This window comes from Leopardus geoffroyi, chromosome A1 (assembly GCF_018350155.1).
Source record: "Leopardus geoffroyi isolate Oge1 chromosome A1, O.geoffroyi_Oge1_pat1.0, whole genome shotgun sequence".
Taxonomy (NCBI): Eukaryota; Metazoa; Chordata; class Mammalia; order Carnivora; family Felidae; genus Leopardus; species Leopardus geoffroyi.
In genome coordinates this window covers 123,645,016-123,668,230 of record NC_059326.1, presented here as the reverse complement: position 1 = coordinate 123,668,230, position 23,215 = coordinate 123,645,016, and the positions used below count along the sequence as shown (strand labels likewise).

At 36.7% G+C, this 23,215-nt stretch overlaps 1 protein-coding gene and 1 pseudogene across 1 annotated transcript in view; both read right to left on the bottom strand.

Moving 5' to 3' along the window:
* Positions 1 to 23,215, bottom strand: part of MTREX (Mtr4 exosome RNA helicase) — a 106,480-nt gene that overhangs the window by 52,183 nt on the left and 31,082 nt on the right. Inside the window, exons 14-17 of the mRNA XM_045493347.1 lie at positions 22,207 to 22,308; positions 19,023 to 19,148; positions 11,619 to 11,769; positions 236 to 408 (exon numbers count right to left, since the gene is read on the bottom strand). Coding sequence (XP_045349303.1) covers positions 236 to 408; positions 11,619 to 11,769; positions 19,023 to 19,148; positions 22,207 to 22,308 — 552 coding nt within the window. The remainder of the gene's footprint in view (positions 1 to 235; positions 409 to 11,618; positions 11,770 to 19,022; positions 19,149 to 22,206; positions 22,309 to 23,215) is intronic.
* LOC123580082 lies at positions 7,523 to 10,354 on the bottom strand (annotated as a pseudogene).

Sequence of the window (23,215 nt, the reverse complement as noted above, 5' to 3'; positions counted from 1 at the left end):
GGCTCAGGTCACGATCTTGCGGTTCAGTTCATGAGTTTGAGCCCTGCGTCAGGCTCTGTGCTGACAGCTCAGAGCCTGGAGCCTACTTCGGATTCTATATCTCCCTCTCTCTCTGTCCCTCTGCCACCCCTCTCAAGTAGTAAACACTAAAAAATTAAAAACAAAAAATTAAAATCTTGATCCAAAAAATATTAAATACTGAAACATCCAAATAATGTATAAAAAAATGACATACCTTTACCAAACGACCTGGCTGTAGAAATGGTAAGCAGTATTTTGGTTTGTGAATATATTCTTCAATTTCTTTACCCAGTTTGGCAAGCTGCTGTCTAATCTTATAATAGATGACAACACTTTCCTCATTTGGTATTACTATTTTATTATACTGTTCTTCTGAGTTCTTTACCTCTGTAAATAAAACACATACAAAATATTTAAAAAATATACTTACATAAATTTTATAAAAGATACCTCTGTTTTCCTACTACAAATGTGGAAAAGAAAGTCAGCCTGCATTGATAACTGTAAGTCATCCTGTGTATTTTCTCCTTTCTACATTAAGGTGCCACATTAAAGTTCCTCAACTCACTGTCAATCATCAAAGTGAGTCTGAATTGGCAGACATGTGATAAACTGTTTCACTCCTATGGATGTGGGAAGGGGGTTACTTATACTAGGCCTATCCTGCTCAATACAGCACTGTCCTGTAAAACTTTCTGTGATGGCAGAAATGTACTTTGTCAGCCTTTTCCAATATATTGCCAGCAGACACTAGCCATATGTGGCTATTTAAATTAAAATTAATTCAAAATTAAATATTTAGTTCCTCAATAGCACTAGCACCATTTCAAATTCTCAACTGCCATATGCAGTTACTGACTGACTTCTGTACTTGAATAGCACAGATATAGAACATTTCCACCACTGTGTAAAGTCCCACTGGATAGAACTATTTTGGATCTTTTAAATAATATGCTGCTTTCACTTTCAGCAAGAATCCAGTCTGCTACTGACATCAGACTTTTACCACCACCAGGGTGTAGGTCGCTAAAACTGAGGACTGGCAATTCCACTACAGTTCTTTCTCTACTGAGTCAGTGGCCAAAACAGAGGCCCCTTTCCAGAAGTGTTCTAACCATCTGATACCATTCCTTGCTCTGATTCTTGCACCTAGTGCTGACTTCCCCTCTTCACTCATTTCATTACACCTCCATCCCATTGTGAACAAACACTATTTCAACTGGGGTAAAATACACAAACCATAAAAGTCACCATTAATACATTTACTACATTCACAACATATGCAACTATCACCACCATTCACTTCTAGAATATTTTCACTCCTCCAAATGGAAACTCCATACTCATTAGGTAAACACTCCTCATTCCCTCCCTCCCTTAGTCCTTGACAACCTTTCTGTCTGTATGGATTCTAGATATTTCACATATATGTAATCACATATATGTGCCCTTAGCGTTTGGCCTCCCTCACTGAGCATGTTTTCAAGGATTAACCACACTGTAGCACAGCATGTATCACTCCTTTTTATGACTGAATATTATTCCACTATATGAGTATACCATTTTGGTGATCTGTTTATCAGTTGATGGACATTTGGATTATTTCCACCTTTTGGCTACTGTGAATAGTGTTGTCATGAACATTCATGCACAAGTTTTTGTTTGAAAATACTTTTCTATTTTTGTTTATATACCCAAGAGTGCAAGTGTTGGATATTATAATAATTCTATATTTAACTTGTTGAGGAAGTGAACTGTTTTCCATAATTACCATACCGTTTTGTTAATTATCTTAAAAAACAAAACAAAACAAAACAAAACAAAACAAAACAAAACAAAACAAAGGGGGCACCTGGGTGGCTCAGTTGGTTAAGCATCTGCTTCAGGACGGGTCATGATCTCACAGTTCATAGTTCAAGCCCCATGTTGAGTTCTGTGCTGGCAGCTCAGAGCCTGCAGGCTGCTTCAGATTCTGTCTGTCTCTCTCTGCCCCTCCCCTGCTCACACACACTCTCTCTCTCAAATATAAATAAAACACTAAAAACAATTTAAAAAGCAAAAAACAAAAAAACCCAAAACCTATCCTAGTGAGTGTGAAGTGGCGTCTCTATGTGGTTATGACTGGCATTTACCTAATAACTAATGACATTGAGCATCTTTTTGTGTGCTTGTTGGCTAATGGTTTATCCTCTTTGTGGAAAAATGTCTATTCAAACATTCTGTCCATTTAAAAATTACACTATTTGTCTTTTCTGTTTGTGAGTTATTGAAAGTTCTTTACATATTCTGGATATTAGACCCTTATGAGATATGTGATTTGCAAATTATTTTCTCCCATTCTGTGGACTTTACTTTTTACTTTATTTACTAGTGGTGTCTATGAAAGCATAAAAGTTTTTAATTTTGATGAAATCAAAATTTATTCATTTTTCCTTTTGTTGCTTCCACTTTCATTGTCTTATATAAGAAATGACTGCCAAATACAAGGTTATGGGGATTTATATCTATGTTTTCTTCTAAGAGTTTTATGGTTTCAGCTCTTCTTTCAGGACTTTCATTTAATTGTAGTTAATTTTTGTATATGGTGCGTCTGTTTCATTTTTTAAATGTTTGTTTATTTTTGAGAGAGACAGAACGCGAGCAAGGGAGGGGCAGAGAGAGAGAGACACAGAATCTGAAGCAGTCTCCAGGTTCTGAGCTGTCAGCACAGAGCCCGACACGGGGCTCAAACTCACAAACCATAAGATCATGACCTGAACCGAAGTCAGATGCTTAACCGACTCAGGTACCCAGGCGCCCCTCATTTTTTACCTGTGGCTATCCCACTGCTCCAAGAGCGTGTGTTGAAAATCAAATGATGAACAAACTGAGGGTTGATGGGGGGTGGGAGGGAGGGGAGGGTGGGTGATGGGTATTCAGGAGGGCACCTTTTAGGATGAGCACTGGGTGTTGTATGGAAACCAATTTGACAATAAATTTCATATATTGAAAAAAAAAAATTAAGTTATTTAAAAACCTAAGTTTTGTTTGTTTTGTTGTTTTTCAAAAAAAAAAGAAAGAAAAAAGAAAATCAACTGATGACAGGTGTATGGATTTACTTCTAGACTCTCAATTCTATTCCATTGATCAAACTGTCTATGTAATCTGCATGTTTTAATTTCTTTATCCACAAAGTGAAGATAACAAGAGCACCCATTCTCCACAAGACTATAATTAGAGATTAACTGACAAAAGATACGGGAGGAACTTAGCTAAGAGTATAGCACACAGTACACACTCAGGGAGGATATTACAAGTTTCATTATTATTTTTATTTTCATCTTCAACATTCTCACAGACTGTTCCCTCAAATTTCTGGTCTTCTGCATTTCCTTAGGCATAATACATCATCTTAAGTTATTTTTAAATAAACTGCATGGCTTCTTATAAGAACTGTACTACATTCAATGAAGACTAGAAGCAATTCTTACCACACATATGGCAATAAATATTATTAAAAAAATATATAAAACTATAAAAGAATATTTGACAGACTAAAGTGAATAAGCAATTTTATAAGGGGCAGGGGGCGCCTAGATGGCTGAGTCAGTTAAACATCCGACTCCTGATTTCAGCTCAGTTTGTGGTCTCACAGTTCATGAGTTCGAGCCCCAGGTGAGGCTCCACAATGACCATGCAGAACCTGCTAGGATTCTCTCTGTCTCTGTCTCTGTCTCTGTCTCTGTCTCGCAGCCTCCACACTGACCATGCAGAGCTTGCTTGGGATTCTCTCTCTCTCTGTCTGGTCACCTTCCCTCTCTCCCTCTCAAAAATGATAGACTTAAAAAAAAAAGAAATTTTGTAAGGAAAACTACACAGAAATGTTAATCCTGCTGCCCCATTTAAAGTTACAAAGTAACACTGGTAGGAATCAATGAAACACTAAGCACTGGCAGAATTTGTTTATGGAGACAATAGAGGCTTAAATATTGTTCCCCATCCTCCACTCCAAATCACTTCTGTGCTCAGACCACTTAACTAATGAATCAAAAGTCTGAGACATTTTAAGAAGTCACATGCATTTTGTATCTAAGATTCTAATTACAGCCATACAGAACTTTGTAAGTGTAGAGAAACCTGATTATAAAAAGCTGGTTTTACTACAGTGTAGCACCATAGGAAAGCCTCAGTATCTTAGGAAACAGCATGTGACAGATATTCTCATAAACTGTTAAGACAGCAACCAATTTCCTCCTTTTGAGGGAGAGGCAAGATGGTGGTTCCAAAAATATATTAATATCCTATAATATGTGTACAGATATAGACCTGGGAGTGATGGGGAATTGGACTGCTATTCCCAGTATTGAGCAAATTTTCTAAAAGATTAAAGTTTAAATGGCTTTACTGATCTGTATAGCAATGCTATCAGTAATTAAAACTACTAAATGAGCACTTAACATAAATTCTCATTTAATTCTTATGAACTGGATGCATTAGATACTATCCAAGTGGCTGATATGAGCAAACTTAAGGCTCAGATAGTCTTGAATCAAACCCATATTTAACTTCACAACTCTTGCTATTAACCATTGCGTTATCTATTAATGACACTAAACAAAAGATTAAAATTGATTTAGCATTTTGCCTTTCAGTATAAGAACAGTGAAATCCTAGAAGTTTTTCTCTATAGCCCACTGGAAAATCTAATGTGGACTCAGTAAATCAAAATGAAAAACATCTCATGTATGCCAGCCATCTAAGTTTGCAAACCACAAGAAGGTATAAAGATTAATTCTATAGTTCAAAGACAACAGTCTCCATTTTCATTTGGATATATTTAATATGATGAAAATAATACCAGCTCTCTTGAAAAGATTCTAGCAGTATCAATAGCAAAAGGAATTATATCCTTCTTAGTAATAACTGAAAATGAGAACAAACTGCATTTAAGATGTATTCTGCAATTTTAAAGCACACAGCATAGCCTTTATCACCTAAAACCATCTTCTCCTACACCAGCATGACTCTTGGGTCATACCACTCAGTCCTGCACACTGTAGCAAAGGTGGTACAATTCTGTCATCAATTCTTTTTCAGTACTAAAATTTCTACCTCTTTCACATTAAACTTTTCTACTCAACACTTAATCTTTTTATTAGTATCAAAAGGTCAGAAAAAAAGAGGTCTTTCTCCTTTAAAAACATAGGTAGGGAAAGCAGGGATAATTCAAGTACAGGAAGAATCCAGTGTATGTATAGTAGCAACACCAGGAGTTGCAGATTATGTTATTTACAATCCCTTTAAAAGGCAAGTCAGTCAGAACCACCCTGAAAATAACAGCAGCTAGGGCTCAGGGAGACAGAGAACAGGGGATTGAGAAATGATGGTAATGTTTAAGTTCACAGAGTAGGTAGCAGAGACTTTGTCAAAGTCATATTTAATAATCTGAGTCCAGTAAGAAGTCATAAAAAGGGGTTTAAATAAATGGGAAAATACTGAGTTCTCACTCTATCCCCCACCATATCTGGCATACTTTCTAAGGAATTATAAAAGAATAATATAAAGTGAAATTAAAAAGAATTTGCTGGTTGTTAGAATACAGTATTTTTATAAAGAAAAAACATGAAAGGTTGGTGCACCAATGTGCCTCCTATTTCTCTTGGTTATTCAGTAACTAAACCAATCTAACTAATGGCTGTGTATGTGTGTATATAATTATCCCATTCATGCATGACCTAGCGGTAACTGCTTAGTAGGAATATTAAAAAAAAAAATCTTTTATGTTTATTTATGAGAGAGAAGGAGAGACAGAGCATGAGTGGGGGAGGGGCAGAGAGACAGGAAGACAGAATCCGAAGCAGGCTCCAGGCTCTGAGTTGTCAGCACAGACCCTAATTTGGGCTCGAACCCATGAACCATGAGATCATGACCTGAGGCAAGGTCGGACACTTAACTGACTGAGCCACCCAGGCACCCCAGTAGGAATATTTTAAAGTTTAATTCTTTTTATTTAAAATATTAAGCTGGCTTGTAACCGTATATGTGCTTCAAAGGCAGCTTCGGAAATTTCTACATATGAAGCAAAATTAATGAATGTCCTAATCTGATAAAAATACTTCCTTAATTTACATCCAAATCCACAATGTACTTAAATCTTACTGATACTGTTTTTTATTCTATTATTATATATAATTACTTTGCAGGAGAAAGATTTATAACCCCTTTAAAAATATGCTTCCCTGACAAAAGAGAATCATTATTCTCTTTGCTAAGGTCATAATTATTCACCAAGACAAATGGCATCAAATACTTAACAAGAAAATAATAAATATAATCTGAAATTACATACATTTGCCATTAATTTTATAAGGTGTATTTTAAAAATTCAAGTTTTGTTTGTGGTATTTAAAGTAAAGGTAAGTCTTAAAACCAGCCAGCTCAGGGGCACCTGAATGTCTCAGTTGGTTGGGCATCTGACTTCAGCTCAGGTTGTGATCTCAAAATTTTGAGGGGGATCTCTCTCCCCCTCAAAATAAATAAACACTAAAAAACTTTCCCAAAAAATAAAAAATAAAAAACCAACCAGCTCAAGTTTCTTTAATCACCTTTTTTTCAGCCTTGTATTTTTCAGTCAGAGAAGTTACTGAATCTATTTTTACCACATTAAAAAAAGAATGACCTATGACTTAATAAAAACAGCTTAGCTTAGCAGCACGAGTCCAAGATTCTAATCCTAATTATGCCACCAATCAAACGTATACCCACAGTTATTGAGTTAAACTTCCCTAGACCTTTATTTATTCTTAGGCCTTTATTTTTTTTTTTTTTCAGTCTTCAAATATTTTCATTAGAAGGTCATGTGTTGCCTTCATTTATTTTATTTCTAATTACTGTACATTTACTTTTATGAAAACAAAGCCTGCATTTTCTAATACAAAAAAAAAAAAAAAACACCCTAAAAATTGTTTCAGGAATGCAGAGAAATATCCAACTTACATAGTTAAAATGTACACCATAAATACTGCTGCAGTGCAGTCATATTTGCATTTCCCTTATTTATTAATTATCTTGTCTGGGATGTCTGGGTGGCTCAGTCTGTTAAGCGCCTGACTCTGGATTTCGGCTAAGAGTCACTGTGGATTTCTCACAGTTCAGGAGACTGAGCCCCCACATTAGGCTCTGAGCTGTCAGCACAGAGTCTGCTTGGGATTTTCTCTTTCTGCCCCTTCTCCACTTACACACGCCTGTGTGCTCTTTCTCTGCATAAATAAATACATAGTTGTTTTTTTTTTTTTAATTTTTTTTTTCAATGTTTATTTATTTTTGGGACAGAGAGAGACAGAGCATGAAAGGGGTAGGGGCAGAGAGAGAGGGAGACACAGAATCGGAAACAGGCTCCAGGCTCTGAGCCATCAGCCCAGAGCCTGACGCGGGGCTCGAACTCCCGGACCGCGAGATCGTGACCTGGCTGAAGTCGGACGCTTAACCGACTGCACCACCCAGGCGCCCCAATAAATACATAGTTTTAAAAAACTATCTTGTCTGAAAACATAGAATATAAAGAACAATTACGAAAAACAGACATTTACAGATACTTCTAAAGTATTACTCAGAATAATCTGTTGGCACTGGATAGCCAATCATAGCACAGCCACAGTAGCAGGATATGCATATGCCCTTTGGTTCATACCACTGTGCATTATTTGGAATATTACTTCCATATTGCTAAGTGCTATCATAACCATTCTGGTAAGTGCCCATTGGATTACCAGTCCTAAAACTGGTAAAGGGACACAAAATTACTTCCAAAGTTCCCACAGGTTGTTAACTGCAGCACTATAAATACCATTCTGACTTTTTGCCCCAAAATCTCTTAAGCAGACTACAGTAACCTCTGTCCTAATTTTACTTCTCTCTAAAGGTATTAAATCCACAACTTTTGCCCAGAGAGTATCTGTCCCAATGGTGATCCTTCATGCCTCCTCTACTCCTGGAACCACCAGAATCTCTGTCTTCAAACAGAAGCAAACTTGGAATACGTGCTCCTGATTAGATTGAGAAAGCACAGACATAAGGTCACTCACTTGCTTTATTTTATCAGGTGTAAAAAAAAGTGTATGCTGTGCCTGTTTTGTGCTGTGTACTATGAGCAGCTCTTCCAATTTAATGAACTCCTTTGAGGAGTTAGGGTAGTCATATCCAATGACAAATTTCACATCTTCCACATCTAGCCCTCTGGAGGTGACATCTGTAGCAACCAGAATAGGAGCTTTTCCATGTCTGAATTCATTTAGAACCCAGTCATATTCCTGTTGACCCTTGTCACTATGGATACCCATGGTGGGACACCCATCTCTCATTTATCTAGTAAGCTCATCACATCTTTTTTTGGTTTCAACAACAACAAAAATGGTCTTATTGTACTCCTTTCTCATGATCTCTTCTATTAGACGAGTAAGTTTTTCATCCTTTTCTGCATCATGACACACACCTACAATGTGAAGAATGTTGTGGTTTGCACTCAGTTCTAGTGCACTAATGTTTATATGAATGTAGTTCTTTAAGAGAATCTTTAACGTGCTGTCTTACTTCTTTGGGCCAAGTCACACTCCACATTAGGGTTTGCCTGTCAGGTCCTATCTGATCCACAATCTTCCTTATTTGGGGCTTGAAGCCCCTATAAGCATTCCATCTACTTCATCAAGGACAAGGTAGGTGGTTCTTCTCTGACTGGTTTTCCACACTCTAAATAAAGTCTTCCAGGTAATGCAATACAGATTTCCACACCTCTCTCCAAATCACAAATATGTGGTCCCTGAGGAGCACCACCATAGATGCAAGTGGGCTTCCACTGACATGCTCTACAGTATTCAGAAGCTACTTGCTGTACATGTTAGGCCAGTTCTCAAGTTGGTGCCAGCACCAAGCAAACAAACCCATCACCTCTCTTTAGGAATGGCTGATGGATGTGGAGGAGAGCAGGCAGCAAATAAGACAACGTTTTCCTGGATCCCGTCTGTGCTGCTCCAACCATATCCAATCCACTTGGAGTTAGGATCTATCAATGACCTTGTAACAGCAGCATGTCCAATAAAATTTGATCTTACAATGACAACCATTACATTTGCAGGCAAGTTTGCCTCATAAAAATTCAGAACGGACTTTGGGCACTTGTGACCTCTAACTGCAATTTGTAATTTCCTTATGCCTTCTATATGTTTCCATCTCTTGTACAGTGTGCCTTGCCAAACCTCACTAAAAATTTGTCTCAAATTTGGGCGGCTCATCAAGATCCCACTTCTTTTTTTGACTAGTTTTCCCCCAGAATTTCCAAACTTCTTTCCAGATAGATGCCCTGCCCTACTTCCCTCAAATCAAAGTGCACCAAACCTGTGGGTTTCTACTACTTGTTCACTGGCTGGTGACAAATATTGTTTTACGGTGATAGTCATTTTGTAAGACAATATTTGGAAAGTTATTTCCTCAGTATCTCTGGTTAAGGACATGGAATGGTATCATCCAAAACCAGATCTGCTTTGTTTGTGGCCATCAACTGGGGTTGCTGGGGACAGGACAAACAAAGGTATCTGGGGGCTCAATCTTCCAGTGATTGGCAAATGACTGGTCCCACATGGCTGGTAAAGTCTAATCAGAATCTGAAGGGGAAGCCATGGCACTTAGCAATAAGGATACGGGGATTCAGGGAGAAGGGAGTGCTAGGTCTTTAAAACAACTTGTAAAATGATCACAAAGCTCCTTCCAGTTTTATAGTTTGTAATGAAGAACCCTCTCTTACTTAAGACCTGAAAAATTAACGTAAGAAGAAATAACTATGATCTATCATCCATGTAAAGGTAAAGAAAAGAAAAAGAAAAAATAAATTAACACAGTTGGATGTTTTAAGCCTTTTTCCTTTAAGGCACATTATTACAATTCATTTACTTTTGGCTACATAAAAATTGAACTGATATAAAAGTATCTCAAATTTGCCTTTATTGTTAAATGTATCATAGCACATTTATAAAATGGAAATGTTATGTAGTTATAAATATCATACTTTCAAAAAATACTGGAAATTAAATTTTAAAAAGCCAGAGCTGGTAATGAATGTAAAGTATTGACACAAAGCTAAGGCATAAGGTAAATATTTAACAAAAGGTACTAAATGTAAATACCATTGTTACTTTTATAAAAACTGTATATAGTCATCTTCCTCCTTATCCACAGTTTTGCTTTCTGTGGTTTCAGTTACTTGTGTTCAAATGCATTCTATAAACAGATGATCTGTCAGAAGGTCAATAGTAGCCTGACACTACATCACAATGCCTACGTCATTTACCTCACTTCGCCTCATCAGGTAGGCATTTTATCATCATAAGAAAGGTGTGTACAGTATAATAAGATATTTTGGGGGTGGGGCATGGGAGGTTGGGAGGGAAGGACAGAGAGAGACAAAGAGAGACAGAGACAGAGAGAGAGAGAGAGAGAGAGAGACCTTATTCACGTAACCTTTATTACAATATATTGTTACAACGCTCTGTGGTTTCAGGTATCCTGTGGGAATCTTGGAACACATAACAACCATGGTTAAGGAAGAACTAATGTACTTAATCCCACTTTAAATTTTTTTTTTTTTTCAACGTTTATTTATTTTTGGGACAGAGAGAGACAGAGCATGAACGGGGGAGGGGCAGAGAGAAAGAGAGAGACACAGAATCAGAAACAGGCTCCAGGCTCTGAGCCATCAGCCCAGAGCCTGACGCGGGGCTCGAACTCACGGACCGCGAGATCGTGACCTGGCTGAAGTCGGACGCCCAACCGACTGCGCCACCCAGGTGCCCCTTAATCCCACTTTAAAAAAAAACATTTGTATGAGAAAGAAAAAAACTTTGAAGAACTACAAAGTGTTGTGGCTGGCTCTGTAGGAGGTTACAAGTGATTTTAACTTTCCTCTTTATCTTCTGCTCAATTTTCTGGGGGCTTTTTCTTTATGACTATGTATTATTTTTGTAAGATCTACCCAAAACAGTATTTTCAATCTTTGCCTCTGTTTTGGATTTTAATCAGCTCTGATGATCAGCCAAAATATCCTCTAAGAATCAATTCTACTTGAAAAGAGCTACCACAGAATACTTAGTTTCTGAACTTCAGAAAGCATTATCATAACAGGAGCTAGAAATTCTAAAAAGGCTGAACTCAAATCCCAGTTGAAGTATTAAATTTCCTTAATCATTTATAAACTTGTGCTGTGGCACTCTTTTATATTGAGAAAACATACAAGGGCAAGGCTAATACACACATGCTTCTTACAGGTCAAATTTTAATATACCAGGCTTTTTGTTGTATCATTATTCATCAACATGAGCTATAACGTAATATGACTATAACACTCAATTATATTAAATTTGAACCAACTATAAAGGTATTCTGCCAGAGTTTTCTTACTTTTATTTTAAAATGTTCTAGTTGGTTATAATAATCAGATTGTAGTACTCACTTTATGTAAAAACCAAGATATAGCTGACCAGAAAATAAACAATGGCCTAGCAGCCAATAATGCAGTAATTATGCTATTACTCTACTAGCTAAATAGACTGTTACAGTAATTTTATACTTACTCTCTACTACTCCTGGAATTGCTCTATAATGTTGAAACTGGTAAAAGGATTTTTCCAACATGTACTCAGGATTAATTTCTTCTACACGTAGCAAGTTCAAAACCATGTTGTAGGTCAAATGGAAAGCACTATTTAGAGGATCAGCTGAGCCCTAAGAGGAAAAAAAAAATGTCAATGTTGTAACTTTTTCAAATAAATTTATACAGATGCCAATTAAACTGCTTAACAATTTAATCCATGTTAAGGAATACTATAGAAATGTATTAAGTTATTTCCTTTAAATGACCAACACAGTCATTTCTTATTCTGAAAATACTGTTCTTGGGGCGTCTGGGTGGCTCAGCCGGTTAAGCGTCCGACTTCGGCTCAAGTCATGATCTCACGGTCCGTGAGTTCGAGCCCTGCGCCAAGCTCTGTGCTGACCACTTGGAGCCTGGAGCCTGTTTCGGATTCTGTGTCTCCCTCTCTCTCTGACCCTCCCCCATTCATGCTCTGTCTCTGTCTCAAAAATAAATAAACATTAAAATTAAAAAGAAAAAAATACTGTTCTTAAAAGCCAAGTATGTTTAGCTTTCTGCCTTCTAGGCACTTCATAAGGTTACACTTTCTGGACTCCTGGTGTGTGGGCCAATAAATTGTAGTGATGTGTCACTTTCTCGCCAAGTATTTAATTGCTGGTGTGAAAATCCATCTTTTTCCTTCCCGAATTGGAGTTAGTAGACACTGTGCTATTGAGCCATATACTGCTTGCTATTCAGTTTCTGTTCTATGTATATATGTAAATAGATTCACCAAGTTTAAAAATGACCACATCTACAAAGCATTTGCCAATCACTATACTAATCACTTTCAATAATAAGTTTTCAATTCACAATATTCCTAACAAAACCAATTTTTTTTTTTCAACGTTTATTTATTTTTGGGACAGAGAGAGACAGAGCATGAACGGGGGAGGGGCAGAGAGAGAGGGAGACACAGAATCAGAAACAGGCTCCAGGCTCTGAGCCATCAGCCCAGAGCCTGACGCGGGGCTCGAACTCACGGACCGCGAGATCGTGACCTGGCTGAAGTTGGACGCTTAACCGACTGCGCCACCCAGGCACCCCATAACAAAACCAATTTACTGTCTTAATTTTAAACAAGAAACAGGTTCAGAGATGTGAAGAAACTTGCTCAAGCTAAAGAGGTAGGAGGATCCATCTTATGGAGTCTGTGGGCTAAAATCCTCCTAGAGGGCAAATTAAATTGCAACTTATTTCACATCCCTATCTTTTCAATATTCAATATTCACATTACTAAAATTATAGGAACCCTCAAATATTGATCAAGTATTTCTCAACTTTTTATATATTTAATTTGATCAGCCAAATTATAAAACTTTTAAATCATGTATCAACAGAAAGCCTAATAAAAGGGTCACCTAGACTTTAACCTGGAACAACGGTAGCCAATACTAAGTAGTTTTTTAAGCATTATTTTACATTTATTTATTTTTGAGAGACAGAGAGAGATACAGCACTAGTCAGGGAGGGATAGAGAGAGAGGGAGACACAGAATCCGAAGCAGGCTCCAGGCTCCGAGCTGTCAGCACAGAGCCCGACGCAGGGCTTGAACTCACAAACCGTGAGATCATGACCTGAGCTGAAGTCAGACTCTTAACTGACTGAGCCACCCAGGCTCCTCTTAAGGATTATTTCAGTTGACAAGTTGCTCACTGAAAGGTAGTACGATTAAGAGAGCTACATATCAATTTTCCAAAGCAGATTTGTAATACTACCTTTCGAATGGTATTCTACTTCTAATGATTTCTGAAGTTGTAGAGTGCATGGTTCATTCAGGCAAGGAGTATAAAAAATTGCCACTCTATTTTTGCTTTTTGAACTATAATAGTGGAAGATAGAAGAAAATGCATAAACATGGGTCTTTCCACTTCTTCAAAAAAGGTCCATAAGAAATCACATACTCAAGGTATGTTCTTCCTAAAGTTCCAAAAGCTTTGAAAAACCAGGAAATAAATTTTATCTTCCTTAGCCGTTAACAACATAATTCAGGTTGAAATGAACACACAACTGTTTATAAGCAGAAAGCCTGGATAGTCTCTTACAAAAAGCACAATATGTTCTGTAAGAAACCATTAAGTTGAAATTTCATTTCAGAAATTATGGAATATATATGTTTTTGTGATTATACTGGAGAAATGTAAAGGATCTCTTAACTGCTGAAGAATAAAAGATACATTCACCAGTCTTTCTGGATATTATACACACACTTTCTGTCTGACCCAACTTTTCATTTAAGAAATTATAATGAATAGTTGTTTTTTTTTTTTGTAGCTCACATCAAGTATATACAAAAAGAACAAGCTCCTGTCTTATGTCAAATTCTATCTGAACTAATAGATAAAAACTCTGACCATAAATAAGAAGCAACAGATGGAGGGGAACCCGGCTGGCTCAATCAGTAAAGTATATAACTCTTGATCTGGGGGTCATGAGTTCAAGCCCACGTTAGGTGTAGAGATTAATAAATATACTTTAAAAAAAAAAGGCAACGGGGCACCTGGGTGGCTCAGTTAAGCATCCGACTTCAGACCCCGATCATGACCCCCGATCAGGGGGTCATGATCTCCTGGTTTGTGGGTTCAAGCCCTGCATCTGGCTCTGTGCGGACAGCTCAGAGCCTGGAGCCTGCTTTGGATTATGTCTCCTTCTCGGCCCCTCCCTTGTTCACACTCTGTCTCTCTCTCTGTCAAAAATAAATAAACATTAAAAAATAAACATAATAAAATAAAAAGTTTTAAAGGGCAATGGATATGAAGGTATTAGATAAACAAAAAGAGGACACTGTAACAAGAGCCATTTTGGAAAGTTGAATACGTTTATATAATGGGTGGTAGAAAACTAGTCAAGCCAAAGAGGCTAAGAAAGAAATTACTAAAATATTTTAAATGTAAGATCATTAAATGATTTACATGCACAAATATAGAACTGTGTATGCATGCTAAGATACTGTAAATTGCAACAAATAACTTTTAGCCAACAAGCAATGAACAGATGTATTCTGTCATCTTTCTGGCTAAGACTACTTAACCCAACAAAAGGAAAAATGATTAAATATGACAAACATCCAAATTTTACCAACGTACAAAGCATACTAATTCCTTTAACATACAGTGACTCTGAATAATCTATGTATTTTAATTATTACTTGAGAAAATAACTCTTCAGTAAAATCCATTCAGTAAAATCCTATTACTTAAGGGTGAATCTCAATTATTGACATTTAAAGGAAAATAAAACAGACCTAAGGTTATAATGATTTATAAGTTCATATACTGTATTAAGTATGTTAAAAGAATAGGGCACCCGGGTGGCTCAGTTAGTTAGGCATCTGACTTTGACTCAGGTCATGATCTCACAGTTTGTGAGTTCGAGCCTCACGTCGGGCTCTGTGTTGACAGCTCACAGCCTGGAACCTGCTTTGGATTCTGTGTCTCCCTCTCTCTCTCTCTGCCCCTCCCTGGCTCACACTCTGTCTCTCTCAAAAATAAACATTAAAAAAAAAAAAAGTTTGTCAAAAGAACAATTTGGCATGTGCTGTCATGCCAAATTCTGTCTGAGCCAGTAACTGAACAATCTATTTGCATGAAGTACTGAGAAGCAGTAGTAGCACATGGTGGTTAGGAGCATGGACTCTGAAATCACATGGCCTTACTTTAAAAGCAGGATTTGCCATTTAACAACAAAATGACTTTGGAAAAAATTCTTAATTTCTGTATGCCTTATTTATTTATAAAATTGGGATAGTACCAGTAATTATTTCCATGACTAAAATATGTAAAATGTTCTAAAACTATTAGTTGCTATTGTTCTGAATAAGTTCCCTATAAATTCTTTAACAATAGTAAAACTACCTGAAAAAATCCTAGGGGACAAAAAAAGTAGTAGGGCAGTTGGTCTCAATAAATGTGTCCAGAAACCTAGAAATGCAGACACATATTTGCTTATATAACTGCAATATTATCAATAAGCAGGTACTATACCCTTTCAACAAGTCAAACTATACAGTATTCTAAGTGAGAGGTACCACTAGTACAACATTCACTAGTATGATTATAAATCAAAAGGACAGGTAATAACAAGTGTTGGCTAGAAAGCAAAGAAATTACAATCCTCATACTTTGCTGGTAAGACTGTAAAATGGTACAAGTGCTGAGGAAAAATAGTCTGCCAAGTCCTCAAAAGGTTAAACATAGAACTACATATGACATTGCAATTTTACTCGTAGGTATATATGGAAAAGAAGTAAAAACAAGTTCACCTAAGAACCTGTAAAGAAACATTCATAGCAGCATTATTCACAATAGCCAAAATGTACAAACAACCTCAATATACATCTGCTGATAAAGGGATAAACTGTACTAAATCCACACAATGGAACAATATTCATCAATGAAAAGGAATGAAGGGGCGCCTGGGTGGCGCAGTCGGTTAAGCGTCCGACTTCAGCCAGGTCACGATCTCGCGGTCCGTGAGTTCGAGCCCCGCGTCGGGCTCTGGGCTGATGGCTCAGAGCCTGGAGCCTGTTTCCGATTCTGTGTCTCCCTCTCTCTCTGCCTCTCCCCCGTTCATGCTCTGTCTCTCTCTGTCCCAAAAATAAATAAACGTTGAAAAAAAAAAATTTAAAAAAAAAAAAAAAAAGGAATGAAGACCTGGTACATATTGCAATATGGCTAAACCTTGAAAATATTATGCTAAAGAAATGCCAGATACAAAACATCACATATTATCTGAATACATTTATATGAAATGCCTAGAATAGGCAAGTCTATAGAGACAAAGAATAGGTTAGTGGTTTGCTTAGGGGAAAGGAAAGAGAAAGGAAATGGGGAGTGATTGAATGGATATAAGATTTCTTTTTGGGCTGATAAACATATTCCCAAACTGATTGTAATGATGGTGGCAAAACCGTGAATATATTAAAAATCAGGAATATTGATTAATGTATGCAATGTGAATAATATCTCAATAAACCTGCTTTAAAGAGTTAATTTAAGAAATGATGGAGCGGCATCTGGGTGGCTCAGTTGGTTGGGCATGTGACTTTGGCCCAGGTCATGATCTTGCGGTTCCTGGGTTTGAGCCCTGTGTCAGGCTCTGTGCTGACAGTTCAGCGCCTGGAGCCTGCTCCGGATTCTGTGTCTCCCTCTCTTTCTGCCCCTCACCTGCTTGTCCTCTGTCTGTCTCTCTCTCTCACTCAATCTCAAAATGGATGGATATTTTAAAAAATTAAAAAAAAAAAAAGAAAGAAATGATGGAAAGGGGCGCCTGGATGGCTCAGTCGGTTAAGCATCTGACTTCAGCTCAAGTCATGATCTCATGGTTCGTGAGTTCAAGCCCTGTCTCAGGCTCAGTGCTGACAGTTCAGAGTCCAGAGCATGCTTCAGATTCTGTGTCTCTCCCTCTCTCTCTCTGCCATTCCCTAACTCTCTCTCTCTCTCAAATAAAATAAACATTAAAATAAAAATGATGGAGAAATGGGAACTCTTGCGTACTACAACGGTCAGAATGGATATTCCTCAAAAAATTAAAAAAAAAAAAAATAAGAACTACATATGATCTGGCATTCTATTTCTGGGTATTTAACCAAAAGAATCAAAATTAAAATGGTGACCAGATACTAACACTCCTATGTTCAGTGCAGTGCTATTCACATAGCCAAGATGTGGAAATAATCTAAATGTCCATCAATAGGTGAAAGGACTTAAAAAAAGGTGGTATATACATAAAATGGAATACAATTGAGCCTTAAAGAAAATAATTCTGCAATATGTGACAACATGAACTTTGAGGACATCATACTAAATGAAATAAGCCACAGAAAGATAAATACTGCATGAATCCACGAATATGATTTTTCTGAAATAGTCAAGTTCATGGAATCAAATAGTAGAATGGTGGTTGCCAACAACTGAGGTGGGGTATAAAAGGTTAATTACTAATCAAAAGTCATAAACTTTCAGTCAAGCAAGATAAGTAAGCTCCAGAGATATGACATATGATAGTGTACCTATAGTCAACAATAATATATTTTGAAATTTAAAAATTTGTTGAGGGTAGATCTCAACAGAATATTCAAGAATTAATATTTTTTCCACAACAAAATTTTTGAAATGAAAGACAAAAGAACTTTTAAACTTAACAGGTGCACTTTACATGCAGAAATGCCAAGTAAATGGAATGAAAAATCTGTACTAAAGGAACCAGATACTGTCATTAAAATCCTGCTTCTTACTATTTAGCAACCTGATTCAATTTTTTCCATATATAGATCACAAGGAAAGAAAAATAATGTTTACTATATCTGGCACAATTTGAAGACTAAAAATACAAATTTCTAATCTTGTGTCATTTTCTCTACATGAAGAACTAAAGCTACATGGACACTTAAAAACAGGTTTCCAAGTGGTAATCTTTAAAACACCATATGATGGCTATGAATATGTACAGATAAACTTTGTCTTCAAATAAAAAAAAAACATATACTTTTACATATATTTGCTTTAGCATATAAGGCCTCCCACACCCATATCTCAAATTTTCCTTGCTTGCTGTTCCCAAGTCATAGAAACTGAAAAGGGTCCGTTTCAGAGATAATGACCCATGTATGAAATTAACAAGTTTTGAAGCTTTAGCTAATGATCTGCCAGTTAATTTTATATTTTTAATTAATGTTGAGTTTCCCATCTTACTAACAGTTTTCTCTAGGAATTTTTTTAATAAGTTCTTACTGCATGGAGGAGAAGGAAAGCAACCAAGCCAAACTTCCCTGAGAAGTTCTCCAAGATAAAACAAAAATAAAACCCTTAAGATGATCCAAAACAAAAATACTAAACACGCAAAATGAACAGGCTAATTTGAAAAAAGCTTAAAAGTTGAACTTTGTTTGTTGGGATATTTATGATCCATCAATAGCATTAGAATGCTAGACTGCAGAATTAATTTATTAAGCTATGTGGAGTTACAAAGCTAGGGGAAGGTAATGGCCTAAAATACTGAGAGCATGTGCCCTACTCAGGAAGAGCAATTTGTTCAGTGGAGAAGGCAGTTAGGGAAAGTGTCTTAAATTGGGAGGGCAAAGTAAATATTTCTGTCTTCTGTGGGGATCTTTACATTCCCTCCCTCACATGAGTTGATCTTTACTTATTATAACAGAAAGTAGGGTACAAAAGTAGGGTACAGTACTTTGAGCAGTTACTGTCTTCTACCTTTCAAGCACAAATGGTTTAGTAGATTAACTCATCTACTTAGAAAGGTATTGGAACTGACACAACTAATTTCAAGGTACCTCCTGAAATAAGTTTCTCAAATTCCTGGTGAGGCCACAGAATCTTAACTCAGTTACCTTAAGTAGCTGTTTTCCAATTGTTGGGCTCATCTTTTCATCCACCATAAGAATCACAATTCCTCTATCATCCATTCCCCTCCTTCCAGCTCGACCAGACATCTGAATGTATTCACCAGAGGAAATCTGAGTGAACATAATTAAAAACACAGAGTTTAGGAGAAAACCTGGTGAAAAACATATTCTTAAATCAGAGAAATACACAAAACACAAGTTAACACATTCCAAAAAAGGGAATGTGATTGAAAAAATCACCTTTTAGGAGTTTAAGTGAAAACACAAAAATGCAAATATTACAAGGGCACCTGGGTGGCTTAGCTGGTTAAGCATCTAACTTTGGCACAGGTCATGATCTCACAGTTCATGAGTTCAAGCCCCACTATGGGCTCTCTGCTGCCAGCACAGAGCCTGCTTCAGATCCTCTGTCTCCCTTTCTCTCTGCCCCCCTCCCCCATGCATTCTCCCTCTCAAAAATGAATATGTGAACATAAAAAAAAAAAAAAAAAAAGAATGTTTAGCTCCAAAATGATCACATACACCATAGCTAGAGGTAAAGATTGGCTAATCCATGGACATAAAAAACATCTTTGAGCTAGACGTTCTGGAATAGCAGAATCTAAGAAATAAGAAAGTAAACAAAGACTCAAACTCTACTAAATACCAATTTTTACTTGATTGTAATAAACTTTCTTAATTTGCAAAATTAGATTAATATAAACTTATTTTTCAAGTACAGTTCTTATTTTTTGGTATACATTCTTAGAATTCAGGAGAGTCCATTCACCATTAAGAATAGAACCTAATGGAGAAAGGTTAGAAGTCATTTCAGGGTGACATTCAACCACAGAGAGAATGGACAAAGTTTTATCTGTAAGTGTCTCTATACTATTCTCTGATGGAAAGGGTCCACTGTTTTCAGATTCTCAAAAAATATCTGACTCAAAGAGTTAAGAACCAATATGCTACAAGAATGCATATTAATGACAGCATCAAAAACAGACCTAACAACTAGGGAGCAACAAAGGCACCAGAAAAACACAACAAAAGAGCCAATCCTAAAAAAAGATCTGATAAGAACATTCTGAAAAGGCAATCCAAGCGAATTTCCATAAGGCCCAAGAGTATCATTACAAGATTATGGTTGGTTACGATTTTCAGGTTTAATAAAATGATCCTGAGTCATCAAGCTTGCTTTCTTAAGTTCAATAATCTATTATACACTGCAGTCTTACCCTAGAGTCCTTGAGATGCCAAGAAGAATGTAAAGTCGCAAAACACTTATTTACACATTTTCTTGTGGCATCAATTGTATTTGGAGACTTAAGTAATTTTAAACTGATAAATTATAAAGATTTTTAAAACTTACACTATTTTAAAATATAAAACATGAAACTTAACTGCTTTACAGACAAATCACATTCTATAGGAATTTTTAAAAGTTTAATTTTAAAAAGTTACAGGTTAGAGAAAGTTTCTGAATACTATGTAAAAATTTCTAAAGAGAAATGGCACCTATCTCACTGTACTTCTATTTCTTTTGTATAGCATTCAATAAATTTTAAAATAAAAAAAAAAAAAAATGCCTTGCCTTTACAATTCTACCGTGAGTGCTTTTCAGTGTTTTGATGATTAGTAATTACTGTCAGAAACTTCTCGGGGCGTCTGGGTGGCGCAGTTGGTTAAGCGTCCGACTTCAGCCAGGTCACGATCTAGCGGTCCGTGAGTTTGAGCCCCGCGTCGGGCTCTGGGCGGATGGCTCAGAGCCTGGAGCCTGTTTCCGATTCTGTGTCTCCCTCTCTCTCTGCCCCTCCCCCGTTCATGCTATCTCTCTGTCCCAAAAATAAATAAACGTTGAAAAAAAAAAAAAAAAAAAGAAACTTCTCTAAGCAGAAAAAAATCACTTTCAAGGACAAAAGGTTAAGTGAAGAAATAGCTGACTACTGAAAAATTTCTCAAAACCCAATTTACCTGAGTCTTCTTGGCTTGTACTGGAACTCAAACTAGAAATTTCTCTTCTTCTACCTGCTTTTCACCCCTGGGAAGCTCCCCCGTGTACTGGGTAAGTAACCATTTGCTGCTGTTTCTAAGTATAAGGATTGCCCTCTCTATGAAGTGTCTTCTTTCATATGCTTTATCCTTCTGTACATAACTTCTTAGAATCTGTAACACAACATTTTATTATACTCTGCTAACTAAGTTTATTTAGAGATTGGGTTTAACTTTAACAAAGTTTAAATTCAGGAACTGTTTACTGAATGGGTTCTTTGTCCCTGATTAAGAATTTACTTTTTATCCAAATTCACTGTTTTACACGATTCCACCTTTCTCTCCTTTCTTGTGCCTTAGAAAAGACATTACGTCTAAACCTATTAAAACCTCTATTTTAAAAGTCAAAGATTAAATAATGAGGTGCAACTGCAGTCAGTACAGACTGGGTGCTTTAAATACCCTAAACTTCAAAAAATGAACATTCTAGATATATTTAAATGCTTTAAGGGCGCCTGGGTGGCTCAGTCAGTTAAAAGTCTCACTTTGGCTCAGGTCATGATCTCATGGTTTGTGGGTTCAAGCCCCAAGTCAGGCTCTGTGCTGACAGCTCGGAGCCTGGGGCCTGCTTCGGATTCTGCGCCTGCCTCTCTCTCTGCCCTCACCTACTCATACTCTGTCTCTCTCTCTCAAAAATAAACATTAAAAAAAATTTTTTTTAATGTTTTAAAGCATTCACGAATCATCTGCACACTTATCCCTCATCATCAAACTCTTTCATCAAGAGAGGTTTTTGTTTTTGGCTAATGGATAGAAATGAAGGATCTCAAGTGTAATGTTGATGAACTCGCTTATTGGCTCGGGTGCAAATTCTTCAGATTTATAACTGAAAATCTCAAAGATTATATAAGCCCAAATCACTTTAGGTAAAACAAATGGTAAAATAAAAATTATTTCAATACATTGGGGCACGTGAGTGCCTTAGCTGGTTAAGGGTATGACTTCGGTTCAGGTCATATTTCACAGTTTGTGGGTTCAAGCCCCGTGTTGGGCTCTGTGCTGACAGCTCAGAGCCTGGAGCTTGCTTTGGATTCTGTGTGTGTGTCTCTCTCTCTGCCCCTCCCTGCTCGTGCTCTATCTCTCAAAAATGAATAAATGTTAAAAAAAATTATTTCAACATGTTAATTATTTTACTTACCCATCGGAAATCTTTCCCATCAAATTTTCGGGCATTTGTAAATAAAACAGTTCTAGCTGGCATATTAATTCCCATGGCAAAAGTCTCTGTGGCAAATAAGGCCTAAATAAATGAAAAATTTACATGATTAAACATGTACATTAAGCTAAAAAACTAGTTTTGTAATTTTCAAGTACAAACAAAACATTACTTTTCAAAATTAGTTATTAGAGATTGCAAAAATAAGACCACATACTAGCCCCAGATGTGTTTCAGTATTTTAAATATAAAATGATTAAATAGTATCTAATGTCCCTTGCATCCCAGAAATTTTTTAATTTAGGGAAAAGAAAAGTCTTTCCTAAATTCCAGTGGTGCTAACTTGAAGAGGATACTACCGGTCTAATGTACAAAGCACGAGGCTGTAGATTACTTTTCTAAACACAGAAAGTCACATTTCCTGGCTCTCCAACTAATGATACCACAGTTTCTCTGAGGGGAGAAGAGAGTTACTGGCTAAGTTCACTTTTAAGACTTTACCAACAAAAACTGGACCACACAAAAAACTGTATGGTTTAAGCACACAAAGATGTATACATACAAGTAAAGTCACTGAAGTATTATCAATCTAAATTTTCACCAATAGAAATGAAAATTAAAAAATCTTATTTCATCAACTCAAAAGAATGCCATTCACTTGTTAAAAAGAATGAAAAGCTATGCATATGACAAAATCTAATAACATGGGTAGTATAATTTTTGTCTAAAATATAAGTCATCAGGTGTCTGGGTGACTCATTCAGTTAAACGACTCCTCATTTCGGCTCAGGTCGTGATCTCATGATTTGTGAATTCGAGCCCCGCATCAGCCTCTGAATTGACAATGAGGAGCCTCCTTAGAATTCTCTCTCCCTTTCTCTCCCTCCCCCACTAATGCTTCCTCCCTCTTCCTCTCTCTCTCTTTCTCTCGCACTGTTTCCCTCTCAAAATAAAGAAATAAAATTAAAGAAAAGTCCTGTATTATTTGTAT